Genomic DNA, 15,473 nt, shown 5'->3' with positions numbered 1-15,473 from the left:
CCTTCAGCACGCCAGAATCTTACGGGGAGGCAACGAAGGCGTTGTTGGGAGCGCCAAGAAGTACTCGGCTCCGGCGGATGTCCTCAACAGAGAGCAGGCCACCGCGCTCAGACGACTACATACAGACACCTACCCAAGCAGAGCCATGTATCATAAAATGTGGCCGAACAGATACGCGAAAGAGTGCGTGTGGTGTGGGGGCTACGCCACAACGTACCACACCACCTGGGGCTGTGAAAAAAGACCTTTATTACCACAGATAAATAGCCCTAGTCTAGAGCAGTGGGAGGCCCTCCTGACTGACTCCGACCCGAGCACACAGCTTATGCTGGTGACGAGGGCCAAGGCAGCGGCGAAGGCCAACGGGATCCTGGAATAGGGAAGACCTACCACTGAAGCTCCACATCTATATATCCCCCACCCCCTACTCCGTAACTCTTCCTTTTGCAAGAATAAATGTTTTTACTGCTACTACTACTACGGTCGGCATCATCATTTAAGATCACGTCACGCTCAAGCTTGACGTGATTGTGCGTCTGCCCGTCAGCATCAATGCGTGGCAACTGTCACTTTCATTGGGGAGATAGAGTTGTTGCTGCACGGGCCTGCCGACTGGCTCGAGCTGAGCCAACACCGCTGAGATGAGAATTCAAAGATATGAGAGGAAAGAGTGAAAGAACAGACGGGCGTCGCAACAACCGTGTCCATCGTAGCGAAGACGCCGGCTGTAACCGATACACCAGTGTCCCAACCCCTCCAACCTCAGGAGACACAGAACGCGTCGTGCCTGGAAATACTTGTTGACCTTGTTCGGCCGTCGCGTTCTTCGGTGATCGGGTAGAAACACTGATTTTGAAATTCGATGAAAGAAGCAAGTAACCGTAAAATTAAGAAACAAAAGCCCGCAGGAAGCTCTCGCGGATCATTCTTGAGCCAAAGCGTGGCCTAATAAAGGAAATGGCGCAGTAGAACTGTCACTTTTCGGTGGACACTACAACCATGCTGTCCGCACAGCTCAAGAGAGCTCGAGCGAGCAGCACGCGGGTGAGGAGAAGCGCCACAGGAAGCGCAGCCGACTGACGAGCGGTAAAGAAAATTTCCTGGTTCTTGCAGTATCAACAGAGGTGACACCCGTGTAACTGCGCGCGCTCTCCTGGATGCTTTGTCGCACTGCAGAGCGGCTAATTACCACACAACACATTTAATTAATAGCAAGGTTTACGGTGGATGAAGAGCAATGGCTATAGCGGTCTCCTCGGCTTCCTCAGGGGTGGTGCCTGAAGCTCGAAAGTTAGGGGTGTTATGTGTGGGTTGTGGACAACTACAGTGGCTCCGTGCTCATAGCAGGCGGCATCCACCCAAACAGCATCGGGCTCTTCCCCGTACCACTGTGCAGCGCTGCCGCGTGCGCTTTCCTTGGATCTTGGTCACGGTGGAGGTGCATGCTCCTAAGTAATGATTTGGTATATATTGAAGTATGTATGTGGGTGGGGAGTGTTCTTAGTGATGTACTATTTGCAGGGATTGTGATGCCTAGCTGACTGAATATGTGTCGTCCCGTCGCTGTAGTATACTGTGCTTGTAAGTTGTCCTCGCGAAGTTCATGTATGTTGTTATGGACTCCGAGTTCGAGCAATTTCTCGTTTCTAGTGTTTTTTTTTGTAATTTAAATGCTGCTTTTTTGCTAGCCGAATCAAGCAGACTATTTGCTGGACCTTACTGGTTGTTACTTTGAGGTATGGCGTAGCATGAAGAATTCGGCTGAGGGTATAGGTGTGCACTAGGCGAAGGGTGTCCACCTCTCTCAGCCCATGTGCGCGTCCAGTCGCCCTTTTTATGAGTTGCGTGGTGGCTTCGATGACCTTTTTCAGTCGCTTAATTGTGACTCCGTTTTTTCCATCCTGTTGGAGGTACAGTCCTAGAATGCAGATGGTATGGACCTGGGGTATTTGTCTTCCCTGAATTCGGATTTATATGGGGGTCTGGTATGTCCGTCCCTTACGGGGTATGACGAGTGATTATGATTTTTCTGGTGATCACGCTAGCCCGGTTCTTGAGGTGAGTTTAGTAATGTATCTGCCGCCGTTTGTAGCATGCCTTCGTTTTGGCCGTCTGTTCCGTTTGTTTTCCAGAGTGTGATGTTATGGGCGTATAAAGTGTGGCCAAGATGGAGGATTTTCTGTAATTCTGTAGCGAAGGGGATAAGTGTGAGGTTGAACAGAAAGAGGGAAAGCAAGGAGCCTTGCGGCGTGCCCACATTGGCAAGTGTGTATAGGGTGAGGCGTGGAGATCATCGATGTGAAGCGTGGCTGTCCCGCTTTGGAGGAAGGCTATAGTGATCTTTAACGTGCTCCGACATCGCAGAACACACGGGCGCCTATTGCGTTCCGCCTCCATCGAAACTTTTAATGCGGAAGCATTATATGTGGCTCATCAGCAACGAGAGAGAGAGAGAGAAACATTTTATTTATCTTTTCCGTTTAACGCGGTGGTTCGCACAAGTCTGGCGGGAGCCCAAGGGCGGTTGCAGCCCGCCGGGCCCTCTTTACAAGCTAAAGCTGGGTCGAGCCCTTATTAAATTGTCTATAGACTTCTATAGACTCATTGTCTTCCTATAGAGTTTTTGGCCGCTAGGGGGCCCGAGTGAGCGGACGCGTTTATTATCGGCTCCGCCAATTTCTGGTTCCTGTGCCCAGCTAAGTCCTTTCTAGGACCCACCAAGGCCCTCAACGGATCCTGGAAGGTTCACAGACCCCAATCGCTACCATCTTTTGGATGTGCCCAATGACCTCGGTGAGCTACCTGTTGAAAATGTCTCTGGCAGCCACGCCGCTGCGCTAAGCCTCGCCTCATCGAGGCGAGCCTCGCCGGCGCGCCGCGTTCCTCACTCCCCAACAGCCATGGAGGAGCCCGTGGATGGAGAGACCTTGAACCCATTGGACTGCCACCCTGGTGAGTGGAAAACTGTGCTCCATGCATACCGTAATCGGACCACGGATTCCAATTCGCCCCCAAAACACCCGGTGTCGGCCACCGTTCAACCTAAACCAAGCGCCAGCAACGCCGGCGCGCCACCGGACGCTGCATCTGGGAACACCCGAAGCGCGTTCAAGGAGACGCCGCAGCTCCTACGCCTGACGCGCGCCGTCGTCCATAGAAGCAAGCAACTCGCCGCACTGCCGGCGGGTACCATCAGAGTCGTCTTTCGCCCGCGAGGCGGCCTCTCCCTGGAGAAGATTCCGGCTCCCAGTATCCTGCAGGCACTTCACTCGACGCTCAGCTGCTCAGTGATTGGCGAGTTGCACATAAGAATCCACCCAACTAACAACACCTTCACAGTGGCGACGGTAGCGGAGGCAACAGCTCTGGCATTGGTGAAAAATTAGGAGCCACTTTGGCGACTAAAGTGGTGCAAGGCGAAAGCCTTAGTACAGCATTCTGTCACGAATGTGGTTGTGAATGATGATTCAAGTGCTGCCAGCGAATGACGCGTCCATTGGCTGTCTGCGTGTGTTACTGATGTGTGGTTAACATGTTAAGCTTCGCCTGTAAGAGTGGAACGCGACAGCGTCTTGCAACGCTGCCAGGGAGTCCACAGAACGCCATCGCCAATTCGGCTGTACGCCTTGCTGGACGGTAAATTTATTTTTTGAGGAAAGGAAATGTATCTCTCTCGCATATCTGGGTAGACACCTGCACCTCGCCGTAAGGGAAAGGGGAAGATGGGAGTGAACGAAGACGCCGTATTAGCTAGACGCGCCTTTGTTCATTCCAAACCATTCAGCTGGCATTACGGAGTGGCTAGCGTGCTCGTATCGCACTCTGGAGACCCTGGTTCGATTCCCCAACTCGACCAATTTCGTTCTCGGTTTTATGATTTATGCGGTCTAACTAGAAAGGTTAATTAGGCTATTTCATATTTATATTACTGTATTTCTATCCATCGTGTTCTGTCATTCACCTGTCAATTGTTGGAACTGTCCTAGGATGTTCGACACAACATATATGAAACGAGCCACGTCGAACTGAGTGGGGAAGTGCGTGGCGGTGGAGCGAACGCGGTTTCGTACTTATCTGTTTTTTTCAGCAGCGTCTTCTTCCGCGGACGCTGTTGTCACTGCGGCGCGCGTCTTTCTTTTCTTCTTTCTTCTGACCTTTTCATTCTCCTCTATTTTAATTAGGCTAATTGATTAATTAAGCAATTAACTAAACTCAGTCCAACTTAGTTGGAGCATCACTATATGGTCCCTTCAATTGGTTGCATGGTTACTAGCCAAAGTACAATTGGCCCCATTTTAAATTCGCGCACTGTGACGTCACGAGCATTTCCACCAATTGAAAAGCGTGACATTTTCTGTCGACAACTCCTGCTTACAACGATGAGGCATTAAAGGCTTCCGCCTTAAAATTCAACAAATTACCTTAGATGGACTACAGTACCCGGTAGCCGCGTACATCGCGGCCCCTCCAGCGGCAGTCAAGGGCGTCATTTCCCGGGCCTACTGGAACGAGACACCAGAACAAATCCTAACTGACTTACAGTACAGAAACCCGGACGCTAACATTATAGCGGCCCGACGCATGGGTAAAACAACGTCCATCTTAATAACTTTTGCCTCAGGTCCCGTGCCTCACACAATTAAATATATGTGTGTGGTACACCGCTGCACCAAATACAAGGGAAGCCCCGATGCCTGCACAAACTGCAGGAAGCCTGGACACAGGTACGACGTGTGCCCTCTCCCGAAGGCTGGACTCTGCCCGCGGTGTGGCGTGAAGCACACCCCTCAAGAGACCCCATGCACGCCAAGCTGCATTCTTTGTGGTGGTTCCCATCTTACCGGTACCGGCTCGTGCAAAGCCAGGACCCCTCCACCTCGTAGACAGACCGCGCCGAAACCCAAGCAACCAGTGCCCACGCCAAAGGACTTTCCACCGCTAGTGCCTCATCAAGATCACCAGCGAGCCTGGACCAAACCCACCAGTGCACCCCAAACCTCACAGCGGGAGGAAGAGATAGCTCTCCTGCGGGAAGAGGTAAGGCATCTTAGGGCAGCCATTAATTCCATCCCTCCTACCGTTTCTCCACCCACTCCTTCACCAACACCCCAAACCTCTTCGCCTACACCCCAACCCTCCACACCCCCTCCACAAAAGAAACGCAGACCAGAAGACATTCCAGACATGGATTCTAAATTACAAAACTTTGCCCAACAGCTCGAAGCCAGTATTCTGGCTCAGACTCAAAATTACATTGAAGCCGCCATCACTAAGCTTACAGAAACTATTATCAGTCAGGTAACTTCTGCTATTCTACAACAAATTCCACAAATAATTGCTGTAATGTCTTCACATATCCCAGCTAGCAACCCCATAGCTGCTCCCATCCTCCGCCCCCCCCCCCCCCCCCCCACCCTCCAGCATGGCCCAGTTGACGGGCAATAATCTCCAATTAAGCATCCTACAATGGAACTGCAGGGGGTTTCGTCGGAAACGAGACCCCCTGCAGCAGCTCCTCTCTGCTTCCTCCACACCCCCTGATATAGTAGCACTTCAGGATGCTGGCACAAATTTATCGCTGCCAGGATACGCTCTGGTACCCTCCGACACCACTCCAAACCCCAAGGTTACCACGTATCTCCAACATTTCGTACCATACACTTGTCATGTACTAACCTCGCCGGTAGCTCACACATTCCTAGAATTAATCCCCTCCACTCACAGATCTCAACCCCTTTTCATCCTCAACTGTTACCTCCTTCCGAGGCAACCGGTCTCAGATTTAATCTCTCTAATTAAAGCCGCCTCCAACGCTGCAAAAAAGGACCCCCTCATTATATTAGGGGATTTCAACTGCGCACATGTAGACTGGGGGTACACACGCACTAACAAGAGAGGAGCGGAATTGCGCAACACCCTTCAGATGTACGGCCTGTCCATATATAATGACCTGAGCACACCTACAAGAATCGGCAATAGTGTCACTGCCGACACAAGCCCAGATCTTACTTTTGGTCGCAACCTTCCCACACCGGTGTGGACAAACTCAAATCAGGCCCTGGGCAGTGATCATTATATCATAACTATACAGCTTGATTTCGCCAAAAAAGCTAAAAACTACCGTGTCCGAATTACCAGCTGGGATAATCTTCGGAAGCACAGAGAGGCCAAAACATTAGAATCCCCCTTTAACCTCCACACATGGATGGCAGAGCTGAAACAGGATGTCCAGGCATTCACGCAAACATTAGACGCCACCCCCGAGACTCCCGTTGCAGACAGTCGCTTAGCGCACCTACTCCAAGCTCAGAACAGTATCCTCACACGCTGGAAAACCCAGAAGCAAAATCGGAAACTTAAGCTAAAATTAGCGCAACTACAGAAACAAATAGAAGAACACAGTGCCGCACTCAGTAAATCTAACTGGCACCAATTATGTGACGGATTACGAGGTAATCTCTCCTCCACCAGGGCCTGGCATCTTTTGCGACATATGATAGACCCCACTCAAGCTAAAAAGCAAACTCGGCTCACACTAAAAAGACTTACTCATAAAAATCGTCAAAATCATCAAGCACTGTTACGCCAACTCCAATCAACTTATACCACTGTGGGCCAAGCTGTATCATATCCCGACTATGTAGGCCCCGATCAACCCTCCCTCGACGCCCCCATTATGGAGGTTGAAGTCAGAGCAGCCCTTATCAAGCTTCGAAACTCAACCCCTGGGGAGGACCAAATCACAAATGTCATGCTCAGAAATCTAGATGACCGTTCAATTTCCCTTCTCACCGACTACTTCAATGAGTGCTGGGATATGGGGGCGCTACCTGCTGAATGGAAGCACGGGAAAATAATTTTCATTCCTAAACCAAATAAGCCCATTAACGCCCAAAACCTCCGTCCCATTTCGCTGACTTCGTGCTTGGGCAAACTGTTTGAGCATGTCATCCTCACCCGTCTCACGCAACACATGGAATCCCATGGACTATATCCACATACTATGGTAGGATTTCGATCCCACCTCTCGGCACAGGACGCCCTACTGCAGATTTCACACGCTATCCTCAGTGACATGTTATATCACACCAGAGCAATCCTGGCAGTCGATCTCACCAAAGCATTCGACAAAGTTACGCACAGCGCCATCCTGCAGGGCATCCAAGAGTTGCAGTTGGGGCCTAAGACCTACAACTATATACGGGCCTTCTTAAACGGTCGCACAGCCTCACTGCATATAGATGATATACAGACCCCCCCCCCCTTCACGCTTGGTAACATTGGTACCCCGCAAGGGGCGGTGTTATCTCCCTTCCTCTTCAACCTCACCCTCATCCCCCTGGCCAAGGCTCTCAGCCGCATCCCGCACTTAGGACACACACTTTACGCGGATGATATAACGGTTTGGACCACATACGGCTCGGATGGCGACATAGAATCGACCCTTCAGGAAGCCGCTACAACTATCGCTACTCACGCGGCAAACATTGGGCTTGAATGCTCCCCCACAAAGTCAGCACTCCTCATAATCCGCCCGCGGCGCGTCCCTACCTCCCCCATCACGATCTACCTGCATGACACTCCCATACCGCAAACACCTACCCTCCGCATTCTTGGCCTGCATTTACAGGACACGGGGAAAAACAACCTTACACTGAAAGCACTAAAACAGTCCACTTACTCCGTCATCCATCTTCTTAGAAGGGTTTCACATTCACGAGCCGGTTTAGACGAAGCAGATAATCTCAAGGTGCTGCATGCCTTTGTGCTTAGCCGCATTCTTTACGCCACTCCTTACCTGAACCTCTCCTGTTCGGATAAAGACAAGATCAATGCTCTTATCCGCATGGCTACGAAAGCAGCGCTAAACCTACCAAAGAGCACTAGCACGGACAGACTCTTAAAATTAGGAATGCACAACACTATACAAGAGCTTATAGATGCACATCGCTACACACAGTACCTTCGTCTGGCTGGCACGGAAACTGGACGATATATACTGGATTCTCTGGGAATTCGCATACCGGCACACACGACCGACTTCATCTCTCTCCCTCGCGCCATACACACCGCGCTTATCCTGAAACCACTTCCGAAGAATGTCCACCCTGAATACCATCAATCCCGCCGAGTCGCGCGAGCCAAAGCTCTCCATAAAGAATATGGCACTTTAGAGGATGTGCGCTGGGTGGACGCTGCGAGTGGTCCAGACCGTTCAGTAGCTGTGGCTTATCATCCAGCAGCCCCCCCATTTACCCATTTCATAGACCCACCTTGTACCCCGGAAGAAGCAGAGGAAGCAGCTATAGCAATAGCCATTGCCCAAACCAATGCGGCTTATATACTAAGCGATTCCAAAACAGCCATTCTTAACTTCGCCCGCGGACGCGTCCATCCCCCCGCGTGGCAGATATTGAGAATGTGCACCCTAAATCCCGATAGGCGTATTGAGCTCGTGTGGGTGCCGGCTCACTCTGGCAATCCCGGAAATGAGGCCGCCGATAACATAGCCCGAGGACTTATTTGCCGGGCAAATGGCGACCCCAGCCGGGATTTCTCGAGGGAGCGGGCACACACGTTCTCAGAACTAACTCAACAAGCACGCCTTGCCCGTCGACTCTATCCCCCTCCCCACCCCCGCCTATCCCACTCCCAACAAATCCTCTGGAGGCGACTCCAGACCCGAACTCTTCCTACCCCTCAGCTTCTATCCTACTTCCGCCATGTTTCCCCAGAGTGCAGTCTCTGCGGAGAACCGCACGCCACCCTTGACCACATCCTCTTCGGCTGCCCTGCCGATCCTCCCCCGCAGGGACAGCCCGCCATCGGTACATGGGAGGAATGGGAGGCCCTCCTTGCGTCGCAGGACCCGGACGCGCAACTTCGCTGTGTGAACCGGGGTGCCAGTGCCATGGCCCTACGTGGCCTGGACACATGCGCGTAATGTGAGGGCTGTGCGGTGGCCCTGAGACCTTGTACGGTCCAAACTCACTTGCTTAATAAAGTTTTCCATCCATCCATCCTATAGATATATCTTTTTGTCTATTCATAATCTGTAGACTGTCTATAGAAAAGAGTCTACTAAAAGCGTATGGCCATAAATCTATGGATTGCCTGTAGACTGTCTATAGCAATTGTATTGCTTAGAGATTAGTCTGTAGGATTTGTCTATAGAGAGTCTATAGACTGTGTTAAAAAATTTTGTAAGGGAGGGGTCCGAGCTGGGTTGTTCCACCTTCTACTGCTCGAGGCTCCTCCTGTTTTCCTCAATATCTGAGTTTGCTTTACTACATGCCCAGACTGCCTGGTAGAGGGCCGAGACCTCTCCGCATTGCAGGCATAAATAACCTAATCGCATTTTTCTGGCCAAATCAGTGCCTGCCTGTAGGCCACTCCAGGCTGCTGCCTGTGCCCTGTTGAGTGTCTTTCTCGGGCGGCGCTAGTTTTCTCCTTTCTAGTTTGAAGTAAGTAATCATTTCCCCGTATTTGTCGTGAAAACTGCAGGGGCCTATCCAGTACCTCTTGGTGTGTGTAGCCTCGAGTGATCCGCTCTGTGGCCTCGTTCCCTGCCAAGCCCGTGTGTGTGCTGATGTCCATAAACTGTTGTCGCTGTCACACTAGCAATCGAAGAGGCAAACAGAGTTGGCATAGAAACAACAATCTGCCACCCTAGCCTGCGTGCAGAGCTTTCCAGGAAGGGGACATTACCAGACAAGTGTGCCGGATTATGCAAAGGAGCACAAAACTCTTCCCTCTAGCAATGTGCCGTCCGCCATATGTGCTCAGCGAAGTTCCTTAACAAACAGCGCCTCGTATTTACGAGTACTCCTAATGCAGGAAATTCGTCCTTTGACATATGTAGGCCGCGTGCCTGACAAAAACTGCGCTGTCATGGTACTGCAACCTCTTCACTAGGGTATGGCAACCTCCTGTTGGCATGCTGGCTTTGTGTTGAGGAGGAGGAGGAGGAAAAAAACTTTTATTAAGCAGCCCTTAAAAGGAAGCCAGTGAGGGTGGGGATAAGGATGAGGGGGTTGCAGGAACAGGTGGGCCCTCGCGGTCGCGCTAGGTGGCCAGGAGCCCATGGGCCCTGGCGACCTCTGTGGCCCAGGTCACCATCCGGAGCTGAACCTCCGGCTGTGAGCTGTGCAGCACGGCCTCCCATCTCTCCTGGTCGTCGAGTCTCAGAAAAGGGGGAGTTGGAGTATTAGGGCAAGCCCTAAGTATGTGATGAACATCCGCCTTAGGGTGTTGGCATAATTTGCAGGACGGATGATAGTCCCCTGGGTGCATGAGGGAATACAGTGTTGGGTTTGGGATGCCCCCCCCCCCCCCTGCCTTGTGGATTAAGGCAGCGAACTTCGAGGACCGTGGGAACATGGCGGTAGCGGCGAAGCTCAAAGAGGGGTGCTGTAGGACCTGTGATGCCTCCCCTCCTGCCTAAGGGGCGACCTTCCAGGACCGTGGGACCATGGTCGCAGCGGCGAAAGTCAAGTAGCGCTTGTGATGCCTCCCCTCCTGCCTAAGTGGATTAAGGCAGCGACCTTCCGTGACCGTGGGACCATGGTCGCAGCGGCGAAAGTCAAAGACCGCCGAAGGCCGAAGATGCGGCGACGATGGCGGCGTTCCGTGGCCGAGTCGACCCTCGGGTCAACGAACAGAGTGGTGGTGTGCTTAGTGAAATACAGCAGTGTTTGATTACTGAGCCTCTACCCTCTCCCATCAACCGGGCTGCGAGAGACCCCACAGCCCGACGCCGCCCCAGCCGTGGGTGGTACCTCCGGAGTCCACGTCTGCTCATGCTATTGGACATCATCCTTCGAACTATATTCCCCAGACAGGGATCTGGGGAATCCGTGCGTTATTTAACGGGAGTTGTTTTGAGGACTCCAGTGTGCACTCCTGCTGACTCCTGAAGACGTTCTCTTTCACTGAGAATCCCTCTCAGTTACCCTTTTTGTAAATAATGTAAATATTCCTGCATAAAGTTCTCCTTCCGTGTTTAATCTCCTCGTAACCCCGTCTCCCGCCTTCCTCGTCCCTTCTCCGGCCCGACCACGCTCACCCGATCCTAATAACAGGTAAGGGTTCGGAAAAGTGTCTGTCTGAATCCGTCGCCAAACCACTTGCTCGGCCTTATTTAGCGATTTATGGGGAGGGGAGTAAACTAGTCGGGAACCCCGGTAGTGAAGCTTGACTTCATGGTACGTCATCATGCGTTCCCTAGCACTGCGGAACGAGGGGAGGCCGTCCACCGCCCGGTCGTTTGTGTTGATTGCATCAGAAAACTCATGCAATGACACTTAGCGACTCATATATTGTTAGCGTGCAAACGTCCTTGTAACAGCGCTCCTAGGAGATATTTTTGCTGCCGAAATCGGACAACAACGTCTGGATGTGCCGCTGAGCCACTGAGAAAACGAAGCAAACGAAGCGGCTCCGCCCGCGCCGATCCTTGTTAAAATATATTCCTGAGGCACCGATTGCATGAAAACGGGCAATATAAAGCTTCAGGCGCACCATTTTAGAACACAAGGGTGCGCGTAGCGGGATTTTTGTTGCGAAGGCAACACTCCGACAGCCAAAGCGAGACCTCGGGTGGCCGGCGTCGCGCCGTAGCTACGCTGACCTTGTTTCAATTGGTCGAAATCGTCGTGACGTCACAGTGCGCGAATTTCAAACGGGGCTAATTGTACTTCGGCTAGTAACTATATGCAACGAATTAAAGGGATCGTATAGTGATGCTCCAAGTAAGTGAGTCTGAGTTCAGTTAATTGCTTAATTAACCAATTAGCCTAATTAAACTTTCTAGTCAGACCAGATAAATAAATAAAACAGAGTAAGAAATTGGTCGAGTTGGGGAATCGAACCAGGGTGTCCGGAGTGCGACACGCTAAGCACTCCGCCATGCCAGCTCGATGATTTGGAATGAACAAAGGCGCGTCTAGTGAATACGGTGTCTTCGTTCACTCCCATCTTCCTCCCTTTCCGTTACAGTGAGGTTCAGGTGTCCACCGAGATATGCGAGACAGATAATTTCCTTTCCTCAAAAACCAATTCACCGTCGAGCAAGGCGTAGCTAGAGCCGAATGGGCGATGGCGTTCTGTGGACTTCCTGGCAGCGTTGCAAGACGCTGTTGCGTTCCAACACTCAGAGGCGAAGCTTAACATCTTAACCACACATCAGACCGCTCAGCCCGCCGGCCAGAAATGGCTGGTGGATCGGGCTTTACGTGAAGCACAAGCCCGTGGACTCCTGGACCAGTAGGGGACCACCCTGGAAGATTTGTTTTTGTGTAATAAAGTTGTTTCCATCCATCCATCCAGTGACGCAAGCAGCAACACCGCGCTTAAGGCTTTCGCCTCATCGCACTTTAAGTCAACAAAGTGCCCCCCCCCCCCCCCCCCCCCCGATTTTTTTTTTGCACAGTAAGCCGATTTAATTCAACAGTTCTGTTCGCTCAGAGTCCCAGCTTTAAGCTGTATCATTCACTCTTTAAGGCTGACCTGATGTTTTACTGTAACGACTACTTTTCCAAAATTGCTTCAAAACACTGTTATGTCGACATGAGCCGTGCTGGGACCAGTGAAATGAGCTATCTAGACAAGATCTGCCAGTCTGCGAAGCACAGATCAACGCAGTAGTGGCGCCAATCTGTACTAGACTTTTACGCAGGCGCAAACACGACTAAAAGGGGTTGTTTAACTCAGTGCTAAATGGTTTGGTTTGGTTTGGTTTGGTTTATGAGGTTTAACGTCCCAAAGCGACTAAGGCTATGAGAGACGCCGTAGTGAAGGGCTCCGGAAATTTCGACCACCTGGGGTTCTTTAACGTGCACTGACATCGCACAGTACACGGGCCTCTACAATTTCTCCTACAAAGAAATTCGGCCGCCGCGGCCGGGATCGAACCCGCGTCTATCGGGCTAGGAGCCGAGCGCCGTAACCACTAAGCCACCGCGGCGGGGCCTCACATTTTTAGTTTTAAAGGTGACGTCGAAAGCAAAAACTGGGAATTCTCCGATTCTTCAGGAGTACAGACACCTAATTTTGGTGACATGCTTTCTTCTCTGTAATGATGCGGAAGACACTACTATGCATAAATCACCATGTTGCATTCGCCCACGACACCGAATAATTTATAATCGAATTCCTCTGTCATGCTGTTTCGGTTTCAACAGTCAAACGATAGCTCTGACGTCAAAGAGAGGTTATAGGTCACGTGAGCCATGAAAAACCTGCGATATAATCGCTGCTTCATCATTTAAATTCACTACAGAGCTGAAGCCAGCCTTCCCCAAGAGCCGGAATGGCAACGTATCTACAAGCACCGATTGTATTACAGTTTTTCATGCCTCACGTGACCTTAACCTCTCTTTGACGTCACAATCATCGTTAGGCTGTTGAACCCGAAACAATACTAGAAAGAAATTCGATTATAAATTATTTAGCGGCCGTAGGAGGATACAATGTCGTAATCAGTGTAAAATAATGTCTTCCGCCTCATTAAAAACCAGAAAACATGCAAACAAAAGTTAAGTGTCTATACCCCTTTAACTGATTATTTGCCAGCTAGAAGGCAAAACAAGAAAGGAAGTTTGGATGTTTTAGTGAACGCTGGCATGCTTTAGTTCCAGCTTTTCTTACCTCATGTGACGCACACGATTGCATCAGTCCTATACTTGTTAATTTTGAAACTTTTGGTTTCGGTTGGAGACTTAGAAAAGATGCGTACCGCTTTATGAGCCAGGTATGTCCACCTGTTAGCTACCGATAGCAACTTCTGTCAGACACTCTGTTCGAAAGGCCTCGATACTTGCTATATGGGGCCAAGCACTGGCCCAGATTAGTTCTTCACGCCATAAAGTCTGTTTTCTCGCAACTATAGCGCAGCCCGAGCTTCGAAAAAGTGCTCGCACAGGGCGAACCCCAAAAAAGTGATCGAGTCATTTAACCACGTATTTTGATAGCGCGCCTCACAGAATGCCATTTTTGGAATCTACATCTATAATCTGAGACACCCGCGGTTGCATTCAGTGATGGTACCATGGCCGGAATTGAGTTAATGTCCTGTGATAGTCCCGGCAGCTTTTTAAGGGTTTTTGGATATCACCGGGGTGTTGCTTCGCGATATGGTTTCATGAGGTAGACCGCCGTCGAAAACACCAAAGGCAGCAGGAGAAGCCAACTGACAAGAAAAGAGAATTGGCACTTTATAGTATTATAAAGTATAGTGTAGTCACTTTATAGTATTAGTTACTAAATAGTAGTTTTAGTGTGTGTTTTTCAGATAAAAAATTGAAGGAAATAGCCTCCCTGGACAAGAAAAGAGAATTGGCACTTTATTATATTATAAAGTATAGTATAGTAGCTTTATAGTATTAGCTACTAAATAGTAGTTTTAGTGTGTGTTTTTCCGATAAAAAAATGAAGGAAATAGCCTCCCTGCCTTTTACCTTAAATATTGCAGGGTCACATTTTGTTGAATTTGACCTTTTTTTGAACTTTGAAAACAAGAAAAGATATCAAGCTGATCATTTTCACAGCTTAAGCTTTGTTTATACTGAGAGGCAAAGCTACTGAAGAAGAATGGCGCATGTCTATATAGGTAACTTTCTAGGCGAGTTTATTTTATGCAAACTACAAAACTAGTGCAGGTTAGGAAAAAAATCACAAAGCTAAAAATTCGCTACAAAGAAATATTTATAGATGAGTAAAATGAGGACACGATTGGGAATAAAATAAAGCAAATCCGAGTGGCCTATGGATAGTTACTGAGAAAACTGGTCTTAAATGCGCCTCAGTATACATGGGAAGTATACGGCCTACCCAGGCCCTTAAAAGGGACGCTGAAATGATCTCGATGGGCATATTCTAGTGCAATAGATCTCTACAGGTGGTATTTGTCGGTATTCGAGTCGAATTTGAAAGCTCTACATGGACCCCATAATTAAGAAATAATTTTAAAAAATCGCTGGCCGCAGTAGCTCGCAACCGATTAGGGCGACACACCTCACCGCGCGTCCCCTACCCCGATGACGTCAGTGGGCACAAGAGCCAGCCTTCAAGCTTGCCCCTTCTGCCCACTGACGTCATCGGGGTAGGGGGCGCGTGGTGAGGTGTGTCGCCCTAATCGGTTGCGAGCTACTGATGCCAGCGATTTAAAAAAAAAATTATTTCTAAATTATAGGTTCCACGCAGAGCTTTCAAATTTGACTCCAATACTCACAAAGGCCACCTCTACAGATCTGTTTCACTATAATATGCCCATCGAGATCATTTCAGGGTCCGCCGCCGCGGTGGCTCAGTGGTTACGGCGCTCGGCTGCTGACCCTAAAGACACGGGTTCGATCCCGACCGCGGCGGTCGAATTTCGATGAAGGCGAAATTCTAGAGGCCCGTGTACTGTGCGATGTCAGTGCACGTTAAAGAACCCTAGGTGGTGGGAATTTCCGGAGCCCTTCACTACGGCG

At 50.2% G+C, this 15,473-nt stretch overlaps 1 protein-coding gene across 1 annotated transcript; it reads left to right on the top strand.

Annotated features, from left to right (window-relative positions):
- The first annotated feature begins 4,386 nt into the window (after window positions 1–4,386).
- On the top strand, window positions 4,387–9,016 carry LOC149348221 (uncharacterized). Its single transcript, XM_089588011.1, has 2 exons — window positions 4,387–5,037; window positions 8,813–9,016. Exons 1-2 carry the CDS (start codon window positions 4,582–4,584, stop codon window positions 8,942–8,944), a joined length of 588 nt encoding a protein of 195 aa, XP_089444137.1. The 5' UTR covers window positions 4,387–4,581; the 3' UTR covers window positions 8,945–9,016.
- Window positions 9,017–15,473: the final 6,457 nt, after the last annotated feature.

The sequence above is a fragment of the Amblyomma mixtum genome, chromosome 4, assembly GCF_055824585.1.
Source record: "Amblyomma mixtum isolate Tamu chromosome 4, ASM5582458v1, whole genome shotgun sequence".
Taxonomy (NCBI): Eukaryota; Metazoa; Arthropoda; class Arachnida; order Ixodida; family Ixodidae; genus Amblyomma; species Amblyomma mixtum.
The sequence above is the reverse complement of the archived record's forward strand: the minus strand, read 5'-3'. Positions and strand labels throughout refer to the sequence as shown.